General features: G+C 48.6%; 2 protein-coding genes across 7 annotated transcripts; one reads left to right on the top strand and one right to left on the bottom strand.

The window, feature by feature from the left end:
- Nucleotides 1-563: 563 nt before the first annotated feature.
- MVK (mevalonate kinase) lies at nt 564-11,504 on the bottom strand. Of its 6 annotated transcripts, none has more exons than XM_077300813.1 (11): nt 11,402-11,504; nt 10,289-10,374; nt 8,936-9,083; nt 7,943-8,090; nt 7,246-7,401; nt 7,000-7,103; nt 6,058-6,103; nt 5,702-5,792; nt 4,539-4,655; nt 3,953-4,106; nt 564-3,420 (listed from the first exon to the last, which is right to left on the bottom strand). In XM_077300813.1, exons 1-11 carry the CDS (start codon nt 11,415-11,417, stop codon nt 3,269-3,271), a joined length of 1,218 nt encoding a protein of 405 aa, XP_077156928.1. In that variant the 5' UTR covers nt 11,418-11,504; the 3' UTR covers nt 564-3,268. The 6 variants fall into 6 exon arrangements, with proteins under 6 accessions (XP_077156928.1, XP_077156929.1, XP_077156931.1 ...); XM_077300814.1 differs by having other exon boundaries at nt 11,353-11,423; XM_077300816.1 differs by lacking the exon at nt 8,936-9,083 and having other exon boundaries at nt 11,353-11,437.
- A 142-nt stretch (nt 11,505-11,646) lies between these two features.
- MMAB (metabolism of cobalamin associated B) lies at nt 11,647-19,238 on the top strand. The gene is made up of 9 exons (XM_077300812.1): nt 11,647-11,808; nt 12,153-12,217; nt 13,787-13,880; nt 14,750-14,807; nt 15,749-15,821; nt 16,054-16,151; nt 16,506-16,570; nt 17,163-17,222; nt 18,357-19,238. The coding sequence occupies exons 1-9, from the start codon at nt 11,711-11,713 to the stop codon at nt 18,442-18,444; spliced, it is 699 nt and encodes a 232-aa protein (XP_077156927.1). The 5' UTR covers nt 11,647-11,710; the 3' UTR covers nt 18,445-19,238.
- Nucleotides 19,239-22,225: the final 2,987 nt, after the last annotated feature.

Raw genomic sequence — 22,225 nt, 5'->3', positions numbered from 1 at the left:
CTGCCCTGTTTCTTCCATCAGAGCAGGGGTGGTCAAACTGCGGCCCTCCAGATGTCCGTGGACTACAATTCCCATGAGCCCCTGCCAGCGAACGAAATGGTGGGGGAAGGGGCTATTATCCCTGCAGGGGGGTGCCTTAGCCCAAAGGGCTGCCATGGTGTAACTTTAGTAATACAGAACTGCTCCTGGTGTCTGGGTAGCAGCTGCTGCCAAAGCAACATTTCCAAAAACCCACAGTGCCAATCAAATTTGCAATAGCCAATCAGAAGCCCTCCTGGGCAAAAGCATTCCCTGGCCCTGCCCACTCCTTCAAAACTCTTGATCAGGAATAGTCAAACTGCGGCCCTCCAGATGTCCATGGACCACAATTCCCAGAAGCCCCTGCCAGCGAATGCTGGCAGGGGCTTCTGGGAATTGTAGTCCATGGACATCTGGAGGGCCGCAGTTTGACTACCCCTGCTCTTGATGGTGACTGGAAAAGGTGTCAACAGCTGCTGTGACGAGAACCCCTGGCCATGGCAAGGGACACAAGGGAGAACAGCATTCCACATTTCAGACACCACTTTCCAAGTGCATAATAATACATTTATTCTTATATCCCACCTTCCTTGGTTGACAAAAACAATACAAGGGATACATAACAAACTGGCAGTTAAATTAAATAGGCTTTTAAATCAAAAGTAAATGATACTGAAGCTGCCTGCTTTGTAGTTCCAGTTCTTCTGAGGAGTGGGGTGTTGTAAGTCTGTGGGCAGTTAGATGGGTTCTCATGCAGGGAGGCCAGCATATTCATGATGTTATTCCTGGCCTCAACCACAGGCCTGGTGGGACAGGAACTTACATCCCTGTAGGGCCCTGATCACCCGAGGAAGAGTGTTCCCCCCAGGGCGAAGTCAGGGCCGAAAAAGCCCTGGCCGAGGATAGTTCTACTTCTTTGGGGATCCTAAACAGATTTTGACCACTTGATATTAATATTGTGGGAGCATAGCGGAAGCGGCAGGCCCGTAGATACAGAGGTCCCAGACCCTTTAGCGCTTTAAAGGTAAACATCAGAACCTTTAATCTGATTCCCACTCCAATCTGGAGCCAGTGCAACTGGGAGAGCACCGGTGTTATATGTGCTGCCCATTGAGTCCTGGTAAGGGCCCAAATTGCTGCATTCTAAATCAGTTGGAGTTTCCAGAGCATTTTTAAGACTGGGCCTGTGCAGAGAAAGTTACACAAGTCTAGCCTGGAGGTGACTGTTGCGTGGATCACAGTGGTGAGGTTGGATGCCCGTTGTTGTGCCTGGCAAAGACGGTAAAACGCCTGGCATGCAATAGCTGCGACCTGGGCCTACATCAATAAGGAGGCATCCAGTATCCCATTCAGGCTCCTCATTGTGGCCAAAGGTGTTGGACCGACCCTGTCAAGAGCCAGGAGTTGCCCTACTTGCTTCCTGGTATGTCAAGCCAGCTGGAGGACCTTCGTCTTATCTGGATTTAACTTCAGCTGACTCTGATTAAACCCATCCACCATGGCCTCCAGACATCTGGCCAAAGAATCTGGAGGGGTTGATGGATGCCTGCCCATCAACAGAAATAGTGGGGTGTCAGCGTACTGATGGCAGCCCAGCCTGAAACTCTGGATTAGCTGGGCAAAGGGACACATGCAGATGTTGAATGACATGACACGGCATTCTTGCAGTGATCTTCACAATTACCCAGTGAGATGGGTCAGCATGCCTGCACTGCAGATGGGACAAGTGTTGTTGTTATTCATGTTGTGTTGTGAATTGTTACTTGATAGATTGTGTTGTGATGTTCTACTGAAATTTGTATAATGTTATAGATTGTTATAATGTTCCATGTAAATTTATGCAATGTTCCATGTAAACCGCCCAGAGCTGTAAAGAATGGGTGGTATAAAAATCCAAATAAATAAATAAGAAATAAATAAGGACAGGCAGAGAGAGGCATCATTCAGCACGCTGTTCAAAATGCTTAGATTGCCAGCAGGCAGGCTATGCCCTCCCCAGTTCTAGGCATACAGGCTGGATTGCCAATAGCCCCTTTGCATGAATGCCTTTCTTTCTTCCCCCGTGGATTCAATTCAAAACCAGATCACCAAACCTTCAACACAGGAGAAGAAGAAGAAGAGTTGGTTCTTATATGCTGCTTCTAATCACCTTCCCTTTCCTCTCCCCACAACAGACACCCTGTGAGGTGGGTGAGGCTGAGAGAGCCCTGATATCGCTGCTCGGTCAGAACAGTTTTATCAGTGCCGTGGCGAGCCCAAGGTCACCCAGCTGGCTGCATGTGGGGGAGTGCAGAATCAAACCCGGCATTCCAGATTAGAAGTCCGCACTCCTAACCACTACACCAAGCTGGCTTTCAGAGGGCCTGTGAGGAAGCCGCTGGAGGAGAACAATTTAGTGATTCAAACCCACCGCTCATTGGTCGAAGGCCACCTCTTAAGATTTTGGTTTTGATTCCCTGTTGAAACAGTTAAGAACCAAAGTGCCTTTGACTAGCAGCTCCACTGATTAAGAACAGCCCCAAATTGCACCATAGATTTTTAATTAATTTGTTGTATATATTAATCTATTGACTTCTGCTGTTCCCCTAAATCTTAAGCGGGCAACATCATTTTAAGAACTATATATATAAAAGGCACTGCATTTCCCTTTTTGTAACGGACCCTCCAACTCCTAAATGCTGTAACAGAACATTTCCTGGAACTAACCCAGGTCTCCACCTCAACCTACACATTGAAACACACTCTAGTCCTAGACTTGCTGATCAGAAATGAGGCAGCTGCTTTGAAACAGTCAACAAGCACCACCAAGAACCTGCACAGAGAGGCCTGGGAAGACAACGGCTTTGGTTCTTCATGGCATGAGTAGCTGCCTAGAGTGACCTTTGAGACAAGATCATCCTCCCTCCCAAGGAGAATAACGCAAGAGGTAAGAGATGTCCAGTTGCCACTGGAATGGGAGGTGGGATTATTTGGTTTGTTCTATTCAGCCTAAATATCTGATAAGAACCCAGAGTGAAAAGTGGAGAAATGTGGAGGATGTCAAGGACAAGAAAGGGAGTTGGGGGAGGAGAGGAGAGGAATGTTTGGTGTTGCTGCACCACATCTCAAGCTAGTCCTGGCCTGACGAAACCCAACTGAAAGCCTACAAAAAAGATCCCGTGATTCTGTGCTGGGCTTTGAAGGGCATCACACCTTCATGCCGAGCCACGACGCCAGAGCTATGTGCAGAAGAACTCTATCCTTGCCACCTTTACATCCCGCCAAGCGCCTTCAGCACTTCCGCTTTGAGGGACTGCAAAGAATGGGCGCATATTCCCGGGGCCCCGATGTCCGTCTCCCAGCACTCAAAGCCACAGTTGCTGAGGTCTTGGATGGTGGCTTCCACCACCGATGGGGCCGTGTCTGTCGAGAAAGGAAGGTTACTGTTAGCACATGGGATCCCCAAACAGCTACAGACTCAGCTCTTCACTCGCCACCACTGCATGGGAACTCCTGTTATGCACATGCAGCTATAAACTGACACACGGCCACATTTCACACCTCCATGGCTCAAACTTAAATGCGGTGCTTTCCCCACCAGTGCAAAGAGCTTTTAGGTTAGAGGTCTCCTCTTTGTGCCGAAGGAAGCACCCAATGCAGCAGAGCCGACCCACTGGACCAAATCCTGACAGGTTTTCATAAGAATTCAAAGCATTTCACACCCTGATGTGCCTTTTATGCCCGGAACAGCTGCGTTGAGCAGGGGGTTGGACTAGATGGCCTGTATGGCCCCTTCCAACTCTATGATTCTGTGTTTCTGCACCTGGAGGGTGGAGTCTAGACCCAGCAGTTGCCTCCATGTAAGGAATGGCTCCAGAAGGCCAATGGCTCCAGCAAGCACATGAGAGGGACAAACACCTGCGATCAAAAGTTCAAGGCCGCAAAGATTCCTGACCTGGCCGCAGCAAGGTGATGGCACAGCCTCCTCCACCGGCCCCTGTCAGTTTGCTGTGCAGCCCGTGCGAGGCGGTCACCTGGCAGACCTTGTCCAGCGCGGAATGGCCCACGCCCATCACATTCAGGTGGTGCTGGTTGATATCCATGAGCTCCTGCCAAAAGAGAGACACCGTTGACCATCAAGGCTCTGGGTAGAAACGCCCTTCTCTCCTCAGACTTGCCACACTCATTCCCAGCGGCCACAGATCTCACAGCTTCCTGAGTCCAGCCAGGAGAAGCACGAAGGCCAGGAAAGAGATCAACGTGTCCGTTTCCCCCTCCCGAGTTTCTCCCCTCCCGGTTTTTCTAGTTAGAGAAACCCTTCAGATGGAGATGGAAGCAAGGACATTCTGCCTGCAAAAACATGCACTCCTCGGGGGCCCCTCCCTCTTGACACATTTGGTAAGCCTTGCATGGAATAGGATGCCCAGAACGGCATTTAGTATCCCAAATGGCTGGAAGTTGAGCCTGCATTTAAAAAATGAAGTTCCAGATCACTTGGCAGCTGTTTGTTTCAGGAGAATGGAAACATGGGATCCCCTCACCTCCAGAACAGGGTAGTGGTCCAGGGACGGATGTTCAGCCATCGCTTCAAGAACAGTTTCGCACTGATGAGAAATGGCATCTACGGACATGAGAACTGGCTCCATCACAGCAGGAAACTACAGAAGAGAAGAAGAGTAAGGAAGGTCAGAAATCCCAAACAGCGCTCTCCCTCATTTTCACCCTTTTTGGGAATGTATAAATCCATCTTGGCAAAACAGCCTTGTGAGATTCTCATGGTTGTTGGTTGGGAAATCAGCTGGCTGCATTTTCCAGGAAGTGATGTCATGAGCATTCTGTAATGCCCAGCATTCTCTGCCAACTGAGAAGAGCAGTAACCTCTTTACAGCAACATCAACTGCAAAGGGTGGGGGAAAGGCTCTTGAAGGAAGGTCTTTGCAACCCAGTCGATATTATGCAGATCTAGAAGGGTGTCCACCCTAAATGTGGCTTCCCTTTGGTCTCTTGGGCCTCCACTCAGAGTCTTGTGTGTTGGAGAGACCCCATACGTTTCCAGGAGGAAAACGAGGAGAAACATCCCATTCTCAGTTATTTGCAGTGCTACAAGACTAGCTGTTGTTGCATAAAGCAATTAAGAGATGTGAATAAGCAGGGGACACTTCAGAAGCAGGGAGGAAGGAGGCACAGGAGAGTGACTGTGTGTTCGTGCTTTCTCTCCTACAGAGAATTCCAGCTTGCATTTAGGAAGCACTCAGAGGTCCATTCTGACAATGTTGAAAAATAAACAGGCAGCCTGTTGGAAGGTGCCTCTAGATCCATTCCTCTTCCCCAGTTCCCTTTTCATGCCAAGAAGAGAAGCCAGGTGTGTAAACAAGCCTGGTTAGACTGCATATCTGAGCCAGCTTAGTGTAGTGGTTAAAAGTGATGGCTTCTAATCTGACAAGCCGGGTTTGATTTCCCACTCCTCCACATGCATCCAGTTGGGTGACCTCGGGCCAGTCACAGTCCTGTCAGAGCTGTTCTCACACAGCAGTGATCTCAGGGCTTTCTCAGCCCTCCCTCCCATCTCACAGGGGGTCTGTTGTGGGGTGAGGAAGGGAAGGCGACTGTAAGCCGCTTTGAGACTCCTTCTGGTAGAGAAAAGTGGGGTATAAAAACCAACTCTTCTTCTACGAACAATCGGGAAGGCAGCTCAGAAACACACCTTCATGATCTTCTCTTTGACTCCTGCCACCAGGACCTTGGTGCTCCGAGGAACTTGTGTGTTGGTCAGTAAAATCCTTAACATGGGAACCCTGGAGTGGAGGGAAGGGAGAGAATAAAGAGTCACACAATTCAGCCTCCCCAGCATGGCTCATGTAAATCTTTCCATTCCATTTTTTCCTTCATAAGCCACCCTCGACTCCTAATAACCAGATCCAAAACAGCTTCAGAAGACAGTTTCAAATGACCCAGGGATCCAAAATATAGAGAGCCATGACAACTGAAATGTATCATTCCCATCCAAGACCAACCACAGGTTTCCGTAGCATAAATTACAATGACCTGAAAGAATATTACCTTTTTAAGGAGCAGATTTTCCCCGCCTGGAAACGCAGAGCTCCACCTAGACATTTGAAGAAAGTTTATTTATTTATTTATTATTTATTTATTTATTTAGATTTATATTCCGCCTTCCCCGAAGGCTCAGGGCGGTTTACATTAAAACTAGTCAACGATACATGAAAGTTGCCACGTTATGGAAGAGGAGAAGCCGTGCGCCTTTTTGACCCTGCCCGAGGAGCACAACCAGATGTGAACAATTGGCGTAAAGGAGGGGAGGCCTTTGGGATACACCCCAGGGGGAAGCTGGTTGTCAGGGCTGTTATGAAAGGCAGCCCAAAGAGGAAGGGAGGGGGCCAATTACCAGTTGAGATAAGAGAAAATACATGGACATAGAAAAAGGTGTAACCAATCCTGCCTGAACAGAATTTATTGACTTCCAAAAGTTTAGGCTTCTCCTGGCACTGAATACTTAAGACCAACCAAGCGAGAGAGGCACAGAAATGGCCTTTTCTCCAGTAGTCCCCTCCCTAACCAACAAAGGCAGGGCCCCCTGCTTAGCTCAGGGGAGGTGTCCTGGGGTTTTACAAGGCAACAGCCCGTCCTTGCTGTGCCATCCCTACAAAAACCCACCCCCAGCAGTAAAAGATCCCACCCCACCCCCCACTGATATCACAGACCCTAGGATGGCACAGTGCCTCAAGGGCAATTCCAGCAGTGTCTGATGACCTGACTAGATTGCTGTATTCCAAGGCTTTGTAATGTATTTTAACTCTGTTTTTAATGGCTTTAATGGACTGTGTGGTTTTGGAGCGGGGGGGGGGGAGCTTATTTTATGGCTTTTAAATGTGATTTTCTCATGTACAGTTTAACCGTTAGGCACCCTGGTGGTCCTCGTGAGGCCGCAAAGGCAGGAGAACAATTTTGTAGAATGACTAAAAAAGAGAACAGAACCCCTACCGCTTGTGCCGACCGCATTGTCCACCCCGGAAGGGTTGCCGTGGATCACCTGCTCTCCTCGGAAGGCCCAGCTGTTAATCAAGGCCAGGTCCTCTGCAGGCCACCTGGAAGCAGAGCGCACAGAAGAGAGTTAAAGAGTAGCAAACCCTCCTCCTTCGGGACGGTTCCACACTGGCCCATGCCCCCCCCCCCGCCCGCCCTGTTTCCCAGTAAGTGTCTCCTTTTCACGTCCCTGGGAAAGCTTACCTGCCCACAGACTGGCCTTCCTCCAGGGGATAGTCGATGACTCCGCAGCCAGACAGGAGGGCTCCAGCCAGGCAGACCGAATACGCAGCACTGGAGCCTAACCCAGCTCCTGTGGGCAGCTCAGACCACACCAGGATGTCCACACTTGGCATGAACCTGGGACAAGTAAGGAGAAGAGCTGGGTTATTTGTTTGTTTGTTTTTTGCTGTACTCCACTTTTTACCACTCAAAGATGTCTCAAAGCTGCTTACCGTCAACTACCCTTCCTCTCCCCACAACGGGCACCTTGTGAGGTAGCTGGGGCTGAGAGAGCTCTGAGAGAACCCGTGACTGCTCCAAGGTCACCCAGCTGTACACGAAGCTGCCTTACAGAGTCAAACAATAGGTCTATTGGGGTCTGGCCACCTGTGTTTCAGGGTTTCAGGCAAGGGTCTTTCGGAGCATCTACTAACTGATCCTTTTTATTGCCAATGCCAGGGACTGAACCTGGCTCCTTCTGCATGCAAAGATTTCTCAGTGTGGCAAATACTTGAGGTATTTGCCACACTGAGAAAGCTTTGCATGCAGAAGAAACACTGACTGGAACACAACTGGCTGACTGGAGAGCCACACTGCTCCCCAGTTCTCCAGCTCTGATCAGGGGTAAACCCCGGCTAATCTTAATGACCCACCCAGCTGACATGGAGAAGCTTCTTACCCGCATTTGGATGCGATGGACAGGTAGAGGTACAGAAACGCGAGGGTAGCGAGGCTTTGCGTGGCTGCAGCTGTGTTGGTCAGGCTTGCAAACTCTTTCAGCTTCTCTATTTGTTCTGGGCTGGGGGGGTGAGATTCAGCCTGGTCAGCTGGGGAAGGGGGAGAAAGAGAGAGAGCCAAGAAGCGGCAACATTATTCCCAACATGCTGGAGACCTTCTAGAGTTCTCCCCCGATTGAACAAATGTGATAATGCGGTCGGCAAATCTCAGCTCAGCTCTTCCTGACACAGAATGTGACAGAATTTTTAAACCGGTAAAGACTTACTTCTAGTTTAACAGGTTGCTGATCTTGCCCATGGAGAACCAATACAGCTCCTCCCACAGAAGCCCATGAAGCCTAGAGAGAGGACCCCTCATCTATTCCCAAACTCCAGAAAAACCCACATCACTTTGATGAGCCCTTTCTGATCTACTGATAATCCGTGGCACTCCACAGAGCAAGATAACACAGTGACAGGTCTCTGTCCCGAGGAAGTCAAATCTAGACTTTGACAAAAGACAAAAGAAGATCAGAGCAGCAAAGGTAACAGCAGATGAATACATAAGAGTACTGTTATACCCATGCAATCCTAGTTTCTGCAGTGGCTGAGATCTTGAGTTATGCCAGTTTCATGGTAACACAGAGATCTGAAAGGGGGCTGGAAAAAAAGAGAGGCATCACACAGGCAACCTGAAAGAGAGATTTCCAGGCCTAGGGGGCAGCACAGCTGGAGGAGCAAGAGTGAAGGCAGAAAAGTGAGGCCTTTGCAGGGAACTCAAGCTCAGCAAAGAATAGTCCGTCCTTCAGCCCATAACCAGATCCCAGGCACCAACAGCAAGTAGCACCAGCCCAGCCAAGTGTATACTTCAGCAGACTGGGTCTGCCCAAAGGATCCTGGTGAGTCAAAGGGGTGAGATGGAGTGGGGAACTCCCCAAATCACCCACACCACTTACCAGGGAAGGCCACTAACAGTGGCTGGAGCTTGGTGGTTTCCCAGCACAGCCTGGTCCCAATATTTGGCAGCTCTACTGAGACTTTGCCGTCATTTCGTGGGGCCATCTTAAGGAAGGTTCTCAGGTTCACAGCCACAGCCAAAGCAGCCTGTGGTCAAGGAGGAGTGATCAGCGCACCAAGCTACAGCTCTGGATCCTGCAGCAAATTAACTGCCATCCTGAAGACCAAGGCTGTCCCAGCCCTGGCCCTGAAATACATTTCTGTGCCTAAAATATTCAGCCTAAAATATGGGATAAGTGCCGGAACTTCTCCATGTAGTCAGCTTCTTATCCCACGCCACCCCACCCCCCCAGCCAACGTGGAGAGATCAGAAGAAGTGACTTCAAAAGAGCAGAGAAAGATGGAGCCTGAAGGGGTGGCAATGGGGCAACACACAGGGAACATCTGGTGATGACCATGAAATGGGTGCTCCTGCATTGCGAGAGGGATGGGGGTAGGCAAATGAGATGAGGAAAAAGCAGAGAAGGGGTCATCTGCCCCAATGGATGGGGTTGAGAACCAGCATGGTATAATGGTTAAGAGCAGCGGCTTCTAATCTGGAGATTGGGGTTTGATTCCCCACTGCTCCACATGCAGCCAGCTGGGTGACCTTGGGCTAGTTACAGTCCTGAGCTGTTCTTGCAGTACAGTTCTTTCAGAGCTTCCTCAGCCCCATCTACCTCACAAGGTGTCTGTTGTGGGGAAAGGACAGGAAGGCAATTGAAAGCAGCTTTAAGACTCCTTTGGGTAGTGAAAAGCATGGTATAAAAGCCAACTCTTCTCCACTGGGGCTGAATTCTATTTTCCATTCTTGGTGGTGAGCTCTCCTGCTCAAGCAGTCCTTGCATGCACGAGGTTTTGGCCTACTTTTCTATTTTCTAGAAATAGAAATTCTATTTTCTATTCTATTCTAATTCTATTTTCCATTCTTGGTGGTGAGCTCTCCTGCTCAAGCAGTCCTTGCATGCACAAGGTTTTGGCCTACTTTTGGGTGAATATGAACGAAGCTAACCTAGAAGGTATAAGACGCCAAATAAAGCTTTATTTCATTTAGGATCCTTGCCTGGGACTGTCCACCTCCTCACCACTGGATATGAAGCACGCAGGCCCAGAGCCCTGCTCACGTGTCTGATAAGCCCTGGAAGGTGAGGTCAGGCCACTGGTGCAGTTGTGTACCTGACACCTGCACCAATTTTTATGTTTGCATATACAAAGACTACATAGAGAGACACTTTCCAGCTCATCTAGTCAAGAAAGCAGAATTCTCAAGCTACAGGCAAGGCAATTCAGGAGATGGAAGCTGACACACCTACCATGCCATGGACAACTGCATGCTCGCCGTGAAGTATAACTTTCCCTGGGGCAGACACAAGCAGAGTCCTGGCCAACATCTTTCTCTCTGCAAAGACAGGCACTTACTTACCCTACTGCATGCAGGTGCAAAAGCACAATTAGGGTTTTTGTTTTAAAAAACCTAGCCACCTCCCAAACCAGCTCCAGCACTCCCAACACCCACTCTGCTGCCACCTCCCAAATGTGCTTCAGCACTCCCAACGCCCACTCCCACTGCTCACAGCAGCATGAGCACATATTTCCTTTACAGAACTTAGCACCTTTTCTCATCCCAGAGTGAAGCTGTCTTAGTGCAGAGTAGCAGAAAAGAGCCAGAGTCCAGTAGCACTTTCAAGTCTAACAAAATCTGTGGCAGAGTAGGAGTTTTCGTGAATCACAGCTTGCCTCTTCAGACCTAGCTAGAATGTGAGTCCTTCTGTCCTTATACGACAAGGTTGGTGGATTTCCATTTTACACAACTAAATGCAGTACCTTCTTTAGGAACAGACGGAGACTGGCATAGTGTGCAGCAGGAGAAAAGAGCAAGAGCCCAGCAGTGCCTTCAAGAGGGACAATATGTGTATCAAAATATATGAGCCTTCATGACTCACTGAAGCATCCGCAGAAGCCTTTGGGTGACCCAAAGGATCCTACTCTACCACAACTGTTCATTTCTCAGGTGTTTCTGGACTCTGGCTCTCTTCTACTGTTACAGACAGACTAGCTCAGACCAAGCTAGGTCACTATCTGCTGAAAGAGACACGGAGCATCTAGGGTGGCCAAGCCACGGCTCTCCAGATGTGCACGGGCTACAATTCTCATGAGCTCCTGCCAGCATATGATGGCAGGGGCTCATGGGAATTGTAGTCCGTGCACATCTGGAGAGCCACAGTTTGGCCACCCCTGTCACAGCATTCAAAAACAACTTCTACAACCACCACCAGCTCAATGACAAAGTGACAGTGAGCGGGAAAGCGAGCGCACGCCAGGCTCCCGGACCGGCCCCGGCAGCACAGAGCCACAGCTGGGCTCTCAGGCTCCGCACCTGCATCCCCGGCGCCTGCAAGGAGCGACGTCTCCGCGCGCCCACTCACCTGGCTGAGCCGCCATCACCTGCGCTGCTCCCGGGGGAACGAGAGAGAACCGGCGAGGCGTGGCCAGCCCTCCTAGCCCTGGCCAATCACCGCCCTAGGGGCGTGCCCTTGTCGCTTTCTTCCATAGGGCGCTCGAAGAAACCGGTGATGCCAAACCCCGCCTTGGAGGCGTGGCTGAAGGCGGGGGAAGGCTTCCTTGGCCAATCAGGTGCTCGCTGGAGGAAGTGGTGTGCCGGTCAGGCGGCCGCGACGGTAGTCGGAAAGGGACATTGTTGTGCCGAGGAGCGCTTTCGCCGCCCCTTCCCCAGCATGGCAGGGCTGTGTTGCAGGCGCTGCTTGAGTCGAGCGGCGGCTGTCCAGTGGGGATTCAGGCGGGCGCTGAGCCAGGAGCAGGGCGAGCCGCCCAGGTGAGCGGCCGCAGGGCTAGCATGCGATTCCTTGCATGGGCATGCACTCTGCGTGGGACCGGCGGTGCTGTTGCCCGGCCTGAGTGTAATTGCGCAGGTCCAAAAGTGAAATAAGCCAGAAGGATGCAATGCAAAATGTATCACAAGGAAAGGGCTACAAGGCTTAGGAAGGGCGTGCTTTGTTGCTTGCCTGTGTCTTAGCTACTTATTGACTCTTCCGAATCGATAAGAAGCCCCCAAATTGGTTAAGCCGGTTTAAAGAGTTGGGTTCACATTGAACCAGTTTCAATCCTGTTTTAATCTAATATTTGGAACTGTTTAATCGTCTCCTGTTTTTTGTTTAGCCTGGATGCCAAGCTCAAGAGGACAAGCCAAGTCCCAAAGATCTACACAAAGACCGGGGACAAAGGTAGCACCTATGAGCCAAGGTTGATGCTATGGGCTCTTTGCATTTGCTTTAGGCTGACCTAGGACTTTGGGGGATTATCTAGTCCAGGCTTTCTTCATGGCCCAGGAAGGGTTTCCTGAATGGGTGGGAGTTAATTAATTTGTATATATTTTTTAAATTTATCGGGTGATATCACCTTCCCCCACAATGGCCAATTATGGGCCTGGAGGAGGTGAGAAGGGGCCACAGGTGGGCATGTACACAGGTATGATTCCAACCATATTCTGCATGATCACGCCTCTTCTGGATTTCCTGAAGACTTTTTCAGGAGTTTCTCAACAATAAAAAAGTTGAGAAAGGCTGTTATAAACTATTTCTGCACTGGGAAATTTGCTGCCTTAGCTCCCATGTGGGAGCACAAATCCAGGTTGGATGAGGTGCACCAGGAGCTGGAAGAGGTGGGGCAATCTACCCCTGCTCAAACTCCAGCCTGCAGCCCTGCGTGAAGCATCCCATGCAGAAAAAGTCTTAGTCTTCCAATAATCTGTTGCCTGCAGGGAAGAGGTTCATACTTGCAGGGCTTAGTGGTAGATCATCTGCTTGGCATGCAGAAGGACCCAGGTTCATTCTGCAATATTTCCAGTTAAAAGATCTGGTAATGTGATAGACCTCTGCTTGAGAACCTGGAGAGCCGCTGTCAGTCTTGAGTGGACAGTACTGACTTAGATGGGCCAAGGGTGTTATTTAGTAGAAGGCATCTTCATGTGTTCTACATAAAATGACAGCATATTCATTTGATTTGAAGAAGTGGACTAGTCCATGAAAAATTATGCTGGAATAATAATGTTATTTGTCATGAAATTGCTACCTGTCTCTAGGAGTGGCTCTCCAAGGCCTCCTGAGAAATATCTCTCCCAGTACCTGAGATCCTTCAGTAGAAATACCTGGGATTGAACCTGGGGCCTTGTACATACAAACTGGTGCTGGTCCATCTTGCTAGGGATTGTTTTATGCAGTTCTCTAGGGAGACCTTTTCCAGAACCCACCACTGGGGATTCTTTAACTGGATCTTCTGCATGTCCCACTTTCAGATGTTAATTTACATATGGAAATAAACATAGACTCTTTCAACCAGCTCTGGTCCTTAAAAAAAAAGAGATTGGGGTGTAACTGACAATATTTTTGCATAGAAAATTATAACAGGAATCATTAAGAATCATATTGTGGTATTAGCAACAGCAGCTGATAACTTGTACATGTAGATTTGTCTTCATCTGAAAGACAAGAGACATTTGATGGGGCTAGTTCACACATTCAGCTGCTGCTTACTGAGTACGTCACAATCAGCTACAGAGAACCATAGTGGGCCTAGTCTGCACACAATAGATAATGCACTTTCAATGCACTTTAGAAGTAGATTTTCCTGTTCTGCACTGGAAAATCCAGCTGCCAAAGCACATTGAAAGTGCATTATCCTTTGTGTGCAAACTAGGCCCTGATGTGCTTACGTGTGTGAATGAGGGCTTGTGGGATCTGGCTGCAAGCAGTTTGTACCTTTTCTAACTCTTATCATCCTTCGTGGTTTTAAAGGATTTTCCAGCACGTTCACTGGGGAGAGGAGAGCAAAAGATGACCAAATCTTTGATGCCTTGGGGACGCTGGATGAATTAAGTTCTGCCATAGGGTAACTTATTTATTTATCACGCAGCATGAATAGTGTGGCCAGGATATCTGAGGATTGTCTGGCAGCCAAGCAAGGGACATACGTTTGCTATTGCCTGTGTCATGACTCCTAGTGTTCCTTGGAGGAACTGCTACCCAAGTCCTTGGAGGTCTTCCAAATGCTAGCCAGAGTGGGCCCAGCTTAGCTGCCAAGATTTGACTAGATTGGGCGTGTCTGGTCAGGGCTATAGGGTAAATGAACAGCTGATATGCATTTTCTACTTGGCTGGATGTTTTAGAGAAGCAATGTCAATTTTGTGAGAGTGCCAGTGAAAAGTTCCCTCTGCCTGTTCTATTGGGGGGGGGGTCGATGTCCTGGACTCTGGGTTTGCATGTGACATTATACATCCTGCTGAAGCTGAAACCCCAGGCCCTACTGGTGTTTTAGCCCTCACACCCACAACACACTTTTTCTGTCTTTACTCCAGGAGGAGGATTGGGTTGGGCCGAGAACCAAAGTCTCACCACCCATTTGTCATCAGGCAAGCATGCCTTTGGGATTTTGACAAACCTAGGAAGAGTGCTCCACACCTGCTTTGAGAGGGCCCAGGAATTTTGCTCACATTCACAGACTAAGGGCAGGTCTGCATTACAAGCCTGAGCTCATTTAATCTCTTATCCATTTACTCATTTCATGTATAGCCCGCCTTTCTAATAAAGTCTCAGTTATAGCCAAGGCAGCTATAATTACAGCTCCCGAAGAAATAATGAAACCAGAATTGTTTCCACTGATAAACACAGGCAAGCCCAGAGAGAATTATTGTGGAAAACCAAGTTCTTGAGTGCATCAGGTGGAGGGCTTGCAATTAATACTCTTCTCTTGTCCTCCAGGCTGTGTGCTGAATTTGGCAGCGAGCAAGGCCATTCCTTTTTGGAAGAGCTTCACAAGGTGAGGGGTAACTATCAGTACATCTGGTATGCAAATTCCGCCTGGGGTAGTGGTTAAGAGCGGCAGACTCCAGTTTGGAGAAGCGGGTTAGATTTCCCACTCCTCCACATGCAGCCAGCTGGGTGACCTTGGGCTAGTCTCGGCTTTCTTAGAGCTGTTCTTGCAGAGCAGTGCTGTCAGAGCTCTCTCAGTCCCCCCAGCATTGTGGGAAGAGGAAGGGAAAGGTGTTGGTAAGCCACTTCAGGACTCCATCCAGTAGTGAAAAGCCAGGTACAAAAACCCAGCTCCTCTCTCACTGTTCACTGCAAAGGTCCGACCGCAAATCTTTCTAATCCCAGAGTGCAGCGATGCCTAGTGTCGAACTATGATCGAGGGGACTCGGGTTCAAATCCCCACACTGCCAAGGAGCTCACTGGGTGACCTATACTCTCAGCCTAGCTTACTTTACAGGGAGGCTAAATGGGGGATGGAGAACCACAGACACTGCTCAGAGCTCCTTACATAAATGGTTGGATATAAATGCTCTTAACAGCTGGAAAACAGCACGAGGGGGAAAGGTGGATGCACTTACTGTGAACACCACCTGCAGTGAATTATTTGGTGGGTGGCAAGCTAGATGCACTAGAGGAGGAGCACCGGAGAGCATGGCAGCCGCCCCTCTGCTCTTTGGTGACTGGAGCGGTGCTAAAGCTTCGCTCTTCCCTGTTGCCACCGATCACAGCAGCTCTTGCTCCAAATGGCCTGAACAAGCCATTTTCAAAGGTGTCTCTGCTGGTGGCTGTCACAGCATCACCGTATTTGGGGGCAATGGATTCTGGTTGGGATGAAGCAGATGCTTCTGAGGCATGCACCCGACCTGCTAAGAACCACAGGTGACCAGCTTTCTTTGCCAAAACCATTTCCCTTGGTCAGATGGTCGTTTCCCCCCCTTTCTCCTGCAGGTCCAGTGCATGCTGCAAGACGCCGGCTCCAACGTGGCCACTCCGATCTCCTCTGCCAGAGAGTCTCACTTAAGTAATTAGAGAAGAAAAGGGGAATGCCTCTTTTTTAAAAAGCTGAGCCCTGCACTTCTCAGTTGGCTTTCTCCTGCTCTTGTTCCCTGGTGTCAGTTTTGCACTGTGGGAATGGGGTCAGAGACATAGCCAGAATTGTGGCAAGTGACAAACCTTGGAGTGCAGGAGGTGCCTTGGAGTGTCTGCCAGAGTAACAGTTCTTTTCTTCACCCGTACCCTCCTCTCCTTTGTAGAACGGACGTCCTTTAGTGAAAAGCCCGTCCTGGAGCTCGAGATGTGGATCGATCGATACTCAGACCAGCTTCCGCCTCTGACAAATTTCATTTTACCGGTAGCTATTTAGTGTGGGGTTTTTTAGTGGAAATTGTTGTTGTTATGTGCGAAGTGGTGTCCGACCCATCGCGACCCCATGGACAATGATCCTCCAGGCCTTCCTGTCCTCTACCATCCCCCGGAGTCCACTTAGTGGAAATAGAGTGCCATGTCTACATAGTTCAGTGACTAGTTTCACCTCCCCCAGTGATTCCCCAGAAGGACAGTGGGCAAATCACTCCTCTCCCAGCCCAGTTCCCAGAGTTCACTGCGACATACTTACCCTTCATGTTTCCTTTTATTTTGGGGCTGGGAGGGTGGGATACAAACGCTGACTCTTCCCTGCCTTTTTTCCTTTTCCCTTTTGTTTCAGTCCGGGGGGAAGAGCAGTGCTGCTCTCCACCTCTCCAGAGCCGTCTGCCGCAGGGCAGAGAGACGGTAAGTGGCTTCCGTGAGTGCCAAAACCTTTGACGGTGGGGGGGGCTTTGGCTGGCTGGAAGAGGACTCTGTACTGTCAGACTCTTTTGTGCCTGATTAAAGTTGGACTCCAGTGGCGCCTTTAAAACCAACCAGGTATAATTTTTCACGTGCACGCTGAGTTGCTGTACGTACATATGAGAATTTATACCTTTGCTAAAACTTTGCTGGTCTCTAAGGTGCCACTGAACTCAAACTTTGTTCTGCTGCTTCACACCCAAAATAGCCGCCCACCTCGAGCTACCTTTTGAGCTTGTAAGTAATAAACTGTCAAGTTTGGGGCAAGACTTGGGGGTGTGGACTGAGTGTGAACTGTGGATTGAAACTGCGATGAGCCATGTGGGGCGGCACTGGATATAGTTTGGAGAAACAGTTGTGGCCTTGAGTAAGTCCTGCAGTTAAGTACATTCCTTTAAAGTTGGCGGTAAGCCTGCAAGGTTTTTACATGGTGGGGGATTTAAGCAGCAGCAGCTAAATTCCAGTGTTGTGTGCGACCCCAAGCTAAGTCTGCTTTAAATGATCTGTTTCAATATGAAGCCTGTTTCCTCTATAGTGTCGTCCCTTTAGTGAAATCCGGAGAAGTGGACGCCAACGTGGCCAAGTACTTGAACAGGTGTGTGAAGCCTTGAGAGCATCCTGCTGACCCCAAGAGAGGTTCCTCCGCAGACCACCCATGTGCAGGGCAGGGTCATGGCACTGGCCACGGGATCCCAATCCAGAGCAGGGGCTCTTAGGATGATGCAGTCTTTTTGCCGACCGCAGAGCAACACTGAGATCTCCACGTGCTCGCACTTTTTCGTAGAGCTGCGACATTAAAATCGCACCTTCTCACACACCCCTTTGCTGTCAGCCAGTGCTGCTTCTAACAGATTGGAGAGAAAGTAGTTTTAGCTTCTCTTAAACAGTCCCCAAACATCTGTGTTCTCCTTGCCCATGGAAGAAGAGGAAGGGGCCTAAAAATGGACTTGAGCCTTGGCTGAACTGGAGGGAGAGAGAGGTTAAGGACTAGGGCAGGGGTAGTCAACCTGTGGTCCTCCAGATGTCCGTGGACTACAATTCCCATGAGTCCCTGCCAGCAACCGCTGGCAGGGGCTCATGGGAATTGTAGTCCATGGACATCTGGAGGACCACAGGTTGACTACCCCTGGACTAGGGGGCTGGCAGATGGGGGGAGGGAGAGCAAAGGAAAGGGTGGGGGCTAGAGGGAAGAGCCTTTGAGAGACGATATGAGAAAGATGGGGGGGGGAGCGCACTCTTTGCGGTGGGGCATGGCTCAAAGCATATATCACCACCACAAGCACATCAAGTGCACAGGTAAGGACAGTAGGATTTGGCTGCTGGAGCTCCAGGGGAAGCCTGAGCTGTACTTTCCTGGGGAGCACAAGACTTCTGCATTGTAGGCCCACATCTGCACATGTCAGTGGTGGTTATATGTGATGGTGGATGGGCAGCATATTGACAATTATGTGCATAAACACACGAAGCTGCCCTTGACGGAGTCCAGTCCTTCATCTTTCAAGGTCAAGCTTGTATCCTCAGAGTGGCATGGACTCAGGCAGAGCCAGGGCTCAGGCAGAGATCTTAACCATCATGGGTAAGGGGGGGGTAACTGGAAATGCTGGGGATTGAATTTAGGATTTGCATGCCCAGGAAATCCTCTGCAAATAGGATAAAATGTGATTCATAGTGTCACCCTTCACCTAGGAATGATGTGTTGATTTTCTCCCCCCCCCCCCACACTTTCCAGGCTTAGTGACTATCTGTTTGTCTTGGCCCGCTATGCTGCAAGGAAGGAAGGGAAGGAAGAGAACATCTACACCAGAATGGAGCCCTAAGCCGTGGGCTGTCCACCGCAGGCTGCAGCCAGAGAGGACCCGATAAGACCAGGCTTAAAGGAGGCCACCTAAAACAATAATTGCAGAAACTCTATAGCTCTGAGGAATGGCTCACCAGGGGCAGCTAATGGCCACTTGACTTCACCATCGTTAAGAGAAATCAGAGGGATTGCAATGAATTAAAAAAAAAACCTTTGGTGCGTTCCAGCAGGTTTTGTGGTGGAAAAACACAAAGAAGAGGTGGCTGATTCACAAAGCTCTGGCCAGGACGTGACATTCTTCTGTTCTGGTTTTGCCAGAATTTACTTACTAATGCAGCATCCCCATTCTGTGACCAGCCCAGCCTGTTTTGTTTTGTTTTCAGATATTGCCTAGATTCAAAAACTGGATGAAAAACAGGGATTGGGAAGGGGGGCAAATTTTCTGTGATGTCCAAAGTCCTGTAGCCGGAGGATCTTGTGTGTTTGTCTTTCTGTGTTTCAAGCAAACAGCTATGAATGTTGCAGCAGATGAGGAAGGCTAAATGAGATCACACTAAGTGACACCTTCAAGAAGAGTCAGGAACTCTTTCTGTCTGGGTGGCAGAACTCAGAGCTGCAGCAGAATGGAAATGGGAAAAGGACATATTCCCTTCTTACATCCTTCTTCTTTTCACTGTTTGTTTTCACTTCCCAGCAGGAACCTTTTTCCAGTGGGATGAAATGTGCAAAGACTGTACTTCCCTAAACTGCATGCAGTGGGGAGAAGGGGGGTCCTGATTTTACAGGAAATAAAATTCTTACCTGTGGATTCCATGCACTTGCAGAAGGTGGAGGAGCTTGGTAGTCCAAGAAAGGGGGTGCAGGAATTTGCATTAACCCACAAATGGGTCTGTCAGTTCCACATCAGCACAGCTCTGGCACAACCTCCCATCTCTTATTCATTGTTCAAATAGATTTGTTCTGCTGGGGGAGGCCATTTTCTTTATACTTGAAAAAAACCCCACCTAGCAGAGTGCATCTGCTAGGTCCCGCCCATTGAGATTTGGGGGGGGGGGGGAAATCCATTCTTTGGGGTGGGGAAGATGGTGGTAGAAAGCCCTTTGAGTAGATACTCATGGTAATGCCAGATGCACTCAAGTCATCATGGTATGTGGTCAACAGTGTATGTGATGCAAGTAAACACAACTCTAGCATAGTCAACCTAAGTACAAAGCCAGACATGCAACAAGTCATGTAACTGAGCTCCCATCAAGGGTCTTTCACACACACACCCTTTTCTAAAAGGAGAAAACTGATTGGGATGAGAATAAAAAGGGAAGGAGGTGTCTCTCACTACACAGTCAGGCGGGGGCTAGACAGGTGATTCCACAGCAAGCTCTCCTAGGCTTTCTTCCCAACTTCCCACCAGGATCAAATTCAGTCTCGGACTTCTAAGCCTAGAAGTTTTATTAACAACTCAGCAATTCTCTAGCCATGTTTATGGTAAAGGGATCTTCTCGCATCCTGCTTTTTCTGGCTAGGCAAGACGGGAGATGGCCCAAGAGCAAGCAGCCAAGCTCTTGGGTTGCCGTTGCTCTTGTCCTTTGCATAAATTCCCCAGAGTGGCACCTAAACTGGATGAGCCAGTGGGTGGAGATGCCTTCCAATGTTTCTGAAGTTTCTCCTGGGAGTCGAAAGCCGCCTACTTTTGGACTCTCCCCTTCCCACCAGCAACCTGAGGAAGAGAGCAGCCATCTGCAAAGAGTACGTTGCAGGTTACCAAGCTATGTCCTTCACTCCCACATACACACCCGGGTTTTTCATTAGTGCAGCTGAGAGATATGGGTAACCCCGACAGGCTGGTAGTGCTAGTTCCTCACCCAGTTGCTTAGCAAGGATCAGGCCCAGACACACCCTCCGAAGCTCTGCAGCCAGGGCAGTTGTATGGAGAGTTTGACCATCTGCATCGCAGAGACTGCTGCTGGATCCATACAGCCGCCGAACAGCTTCCCTAGTTCACAACACTTTTAATTTGGAGCACCGGAAGGAAGGGCACAGGAAAGGGGGTGAAACAGCAAAGGAGATAGGTTGGAGTGAAGGTGTATTTCAAGCCCATGTCGCGCCCTTTCATGGGGGAAATCCCATTAGTCTTGAGGATGGCAGGTGCACTAAATCAGTGGTCCCCAACCTTTTTATCACCGGGGACCGTTCAACGCTTAACAATTTTACTGAGGCCTGGGGGCGGGGTAGTTTTTTGCCGAGGGACATCGCTGCCACTGCCTGAGCCCCTGCTCCGCTTGTATGGAATAGCTATGTTCAACCAACAGATCAAATTTATTCCCAGTAGGCTGCAAATGCTTCCCTTCTGGTCCCATGGAATGTGCCTGGAGGGCAGGAGGGAGGAGGGGAAGGCCCACCCTTTCCTGGCCACACAACTTCCAAATGGGTTCTAGAACTATAAATTTTAAGGTGATATTTTACAATATATCTTACTGAACACTTGGCCAACTTTATATTGCCTCAATTTCCTTTTCCAAAATATTTGCAGAATCTGACCAAAATATGCACCGGTTTATACATTTTCACCACTGTTTCTTCAGTGACAAGTCTCAAATGATTCCTTTTTATGAAGTCACATTTTTTCCAGATATTTGTATATATAAGATTTTCAAATAACTCAAACATGGAAAAAGGTTTCTTCGGGGACCAATCTTACAAATGGCCTTAGCCTAATGGTAGCAAATGGGGAAAGGGAATTAAAGTGATATAAGTGTAGCCAAGTGTTCAGTTTTGTTTTGGACTTCGTGTTGCTGCCTTGCTTCAACTGAATGGTCAGTTCTCTTTGCATTTAAGTTCCTGGCAGCAGTCACCATATATTTAAAAAGCTTACTGTACCTTTTAATACTGTTTGAGTAGGATATTTAGTTTGTAATACATTGCAAATCAGGTTTTCAAGATCTTTTGCATTTCATCATAAATTGTAACCCAGTATTTCCTGGCCCTCTGACAAGTCCACCACATGCGATAAAATGATACATTTCCAGTACTTCCCATTATTTTATTGGCCTTTACTATATCTTTTGGGGCAATATGCCATCTATAAATCATTTCATCCCAATTATCTTTTAATGCTTGAAATGTGATAAATTTGAACTCACTGACTCACTTACTATGGAAATTCTTGTTGTTTATTTTAATGTTTTTAGTAATATGTCTTTTTGCCTCATATGTCTTTTGCCTGTCCTAGCCCAACTAACCCAGTCTTGTCAGAGAAAGGCAAGTCCAATCTTCCTCCCATCCAAGTACTAATCATAGTCACATTTTGTTTGCCAAAGGAAACACAATGATTTATTTTACTTTCTTGTTTGTTTCTTTTTTGTGTCCTTGAAGCACTGAAAACCTGAACAACTATAAAGGCCATATAATAAAACCAACACAACATCCTATAACAACACTTACATCCATGCAGGAAAGGCATAGAAAAATTGCCAGTAAAATTGTTCAAGGGTTCTTGGAATAAAAATGAATAAAAATCCTTACATTTTTGGGAGCGCAGATCAACGAAAATGAAGCAGGGGAAACAACAGAACACTAGATGGCAGTGTAGCATTTTGGATGAATTCTAGTTTTTCAATTCTACTCTCTCTCCCCCACACCCACACCCACACACCAGGATGGAAGGACCTCAATCCTAAAATCAAAAATTATTTTCTATACTGTGCTTCTCTGTTGAAGAATTCCTGGGCAACTGCCAATTATATGATTTTGGAGAGTCTGCAAAGCAGCCGTTTTCTCCAAGGGAACTGATTTCTGTTGCCTGG

The sequence above is a fragment of the Paroedura picta genome, chromosome 10 (assembly GCF_049243985.1).
Source record: "Paroedura picta isolate Pp20150507F chromosome 10, Ppicta_v3.0, whole genome shotgun sequence".
Classification (NCBI taxonomy): Eukaryota; Metazoa; Chordata; class Lepidosauria; order Squamata; family Gekkonidae; genus Paroedura; species Paroedura picta.
This window is presented reverse-complemented; position numbering and strand designations above follow the sequence as displayed.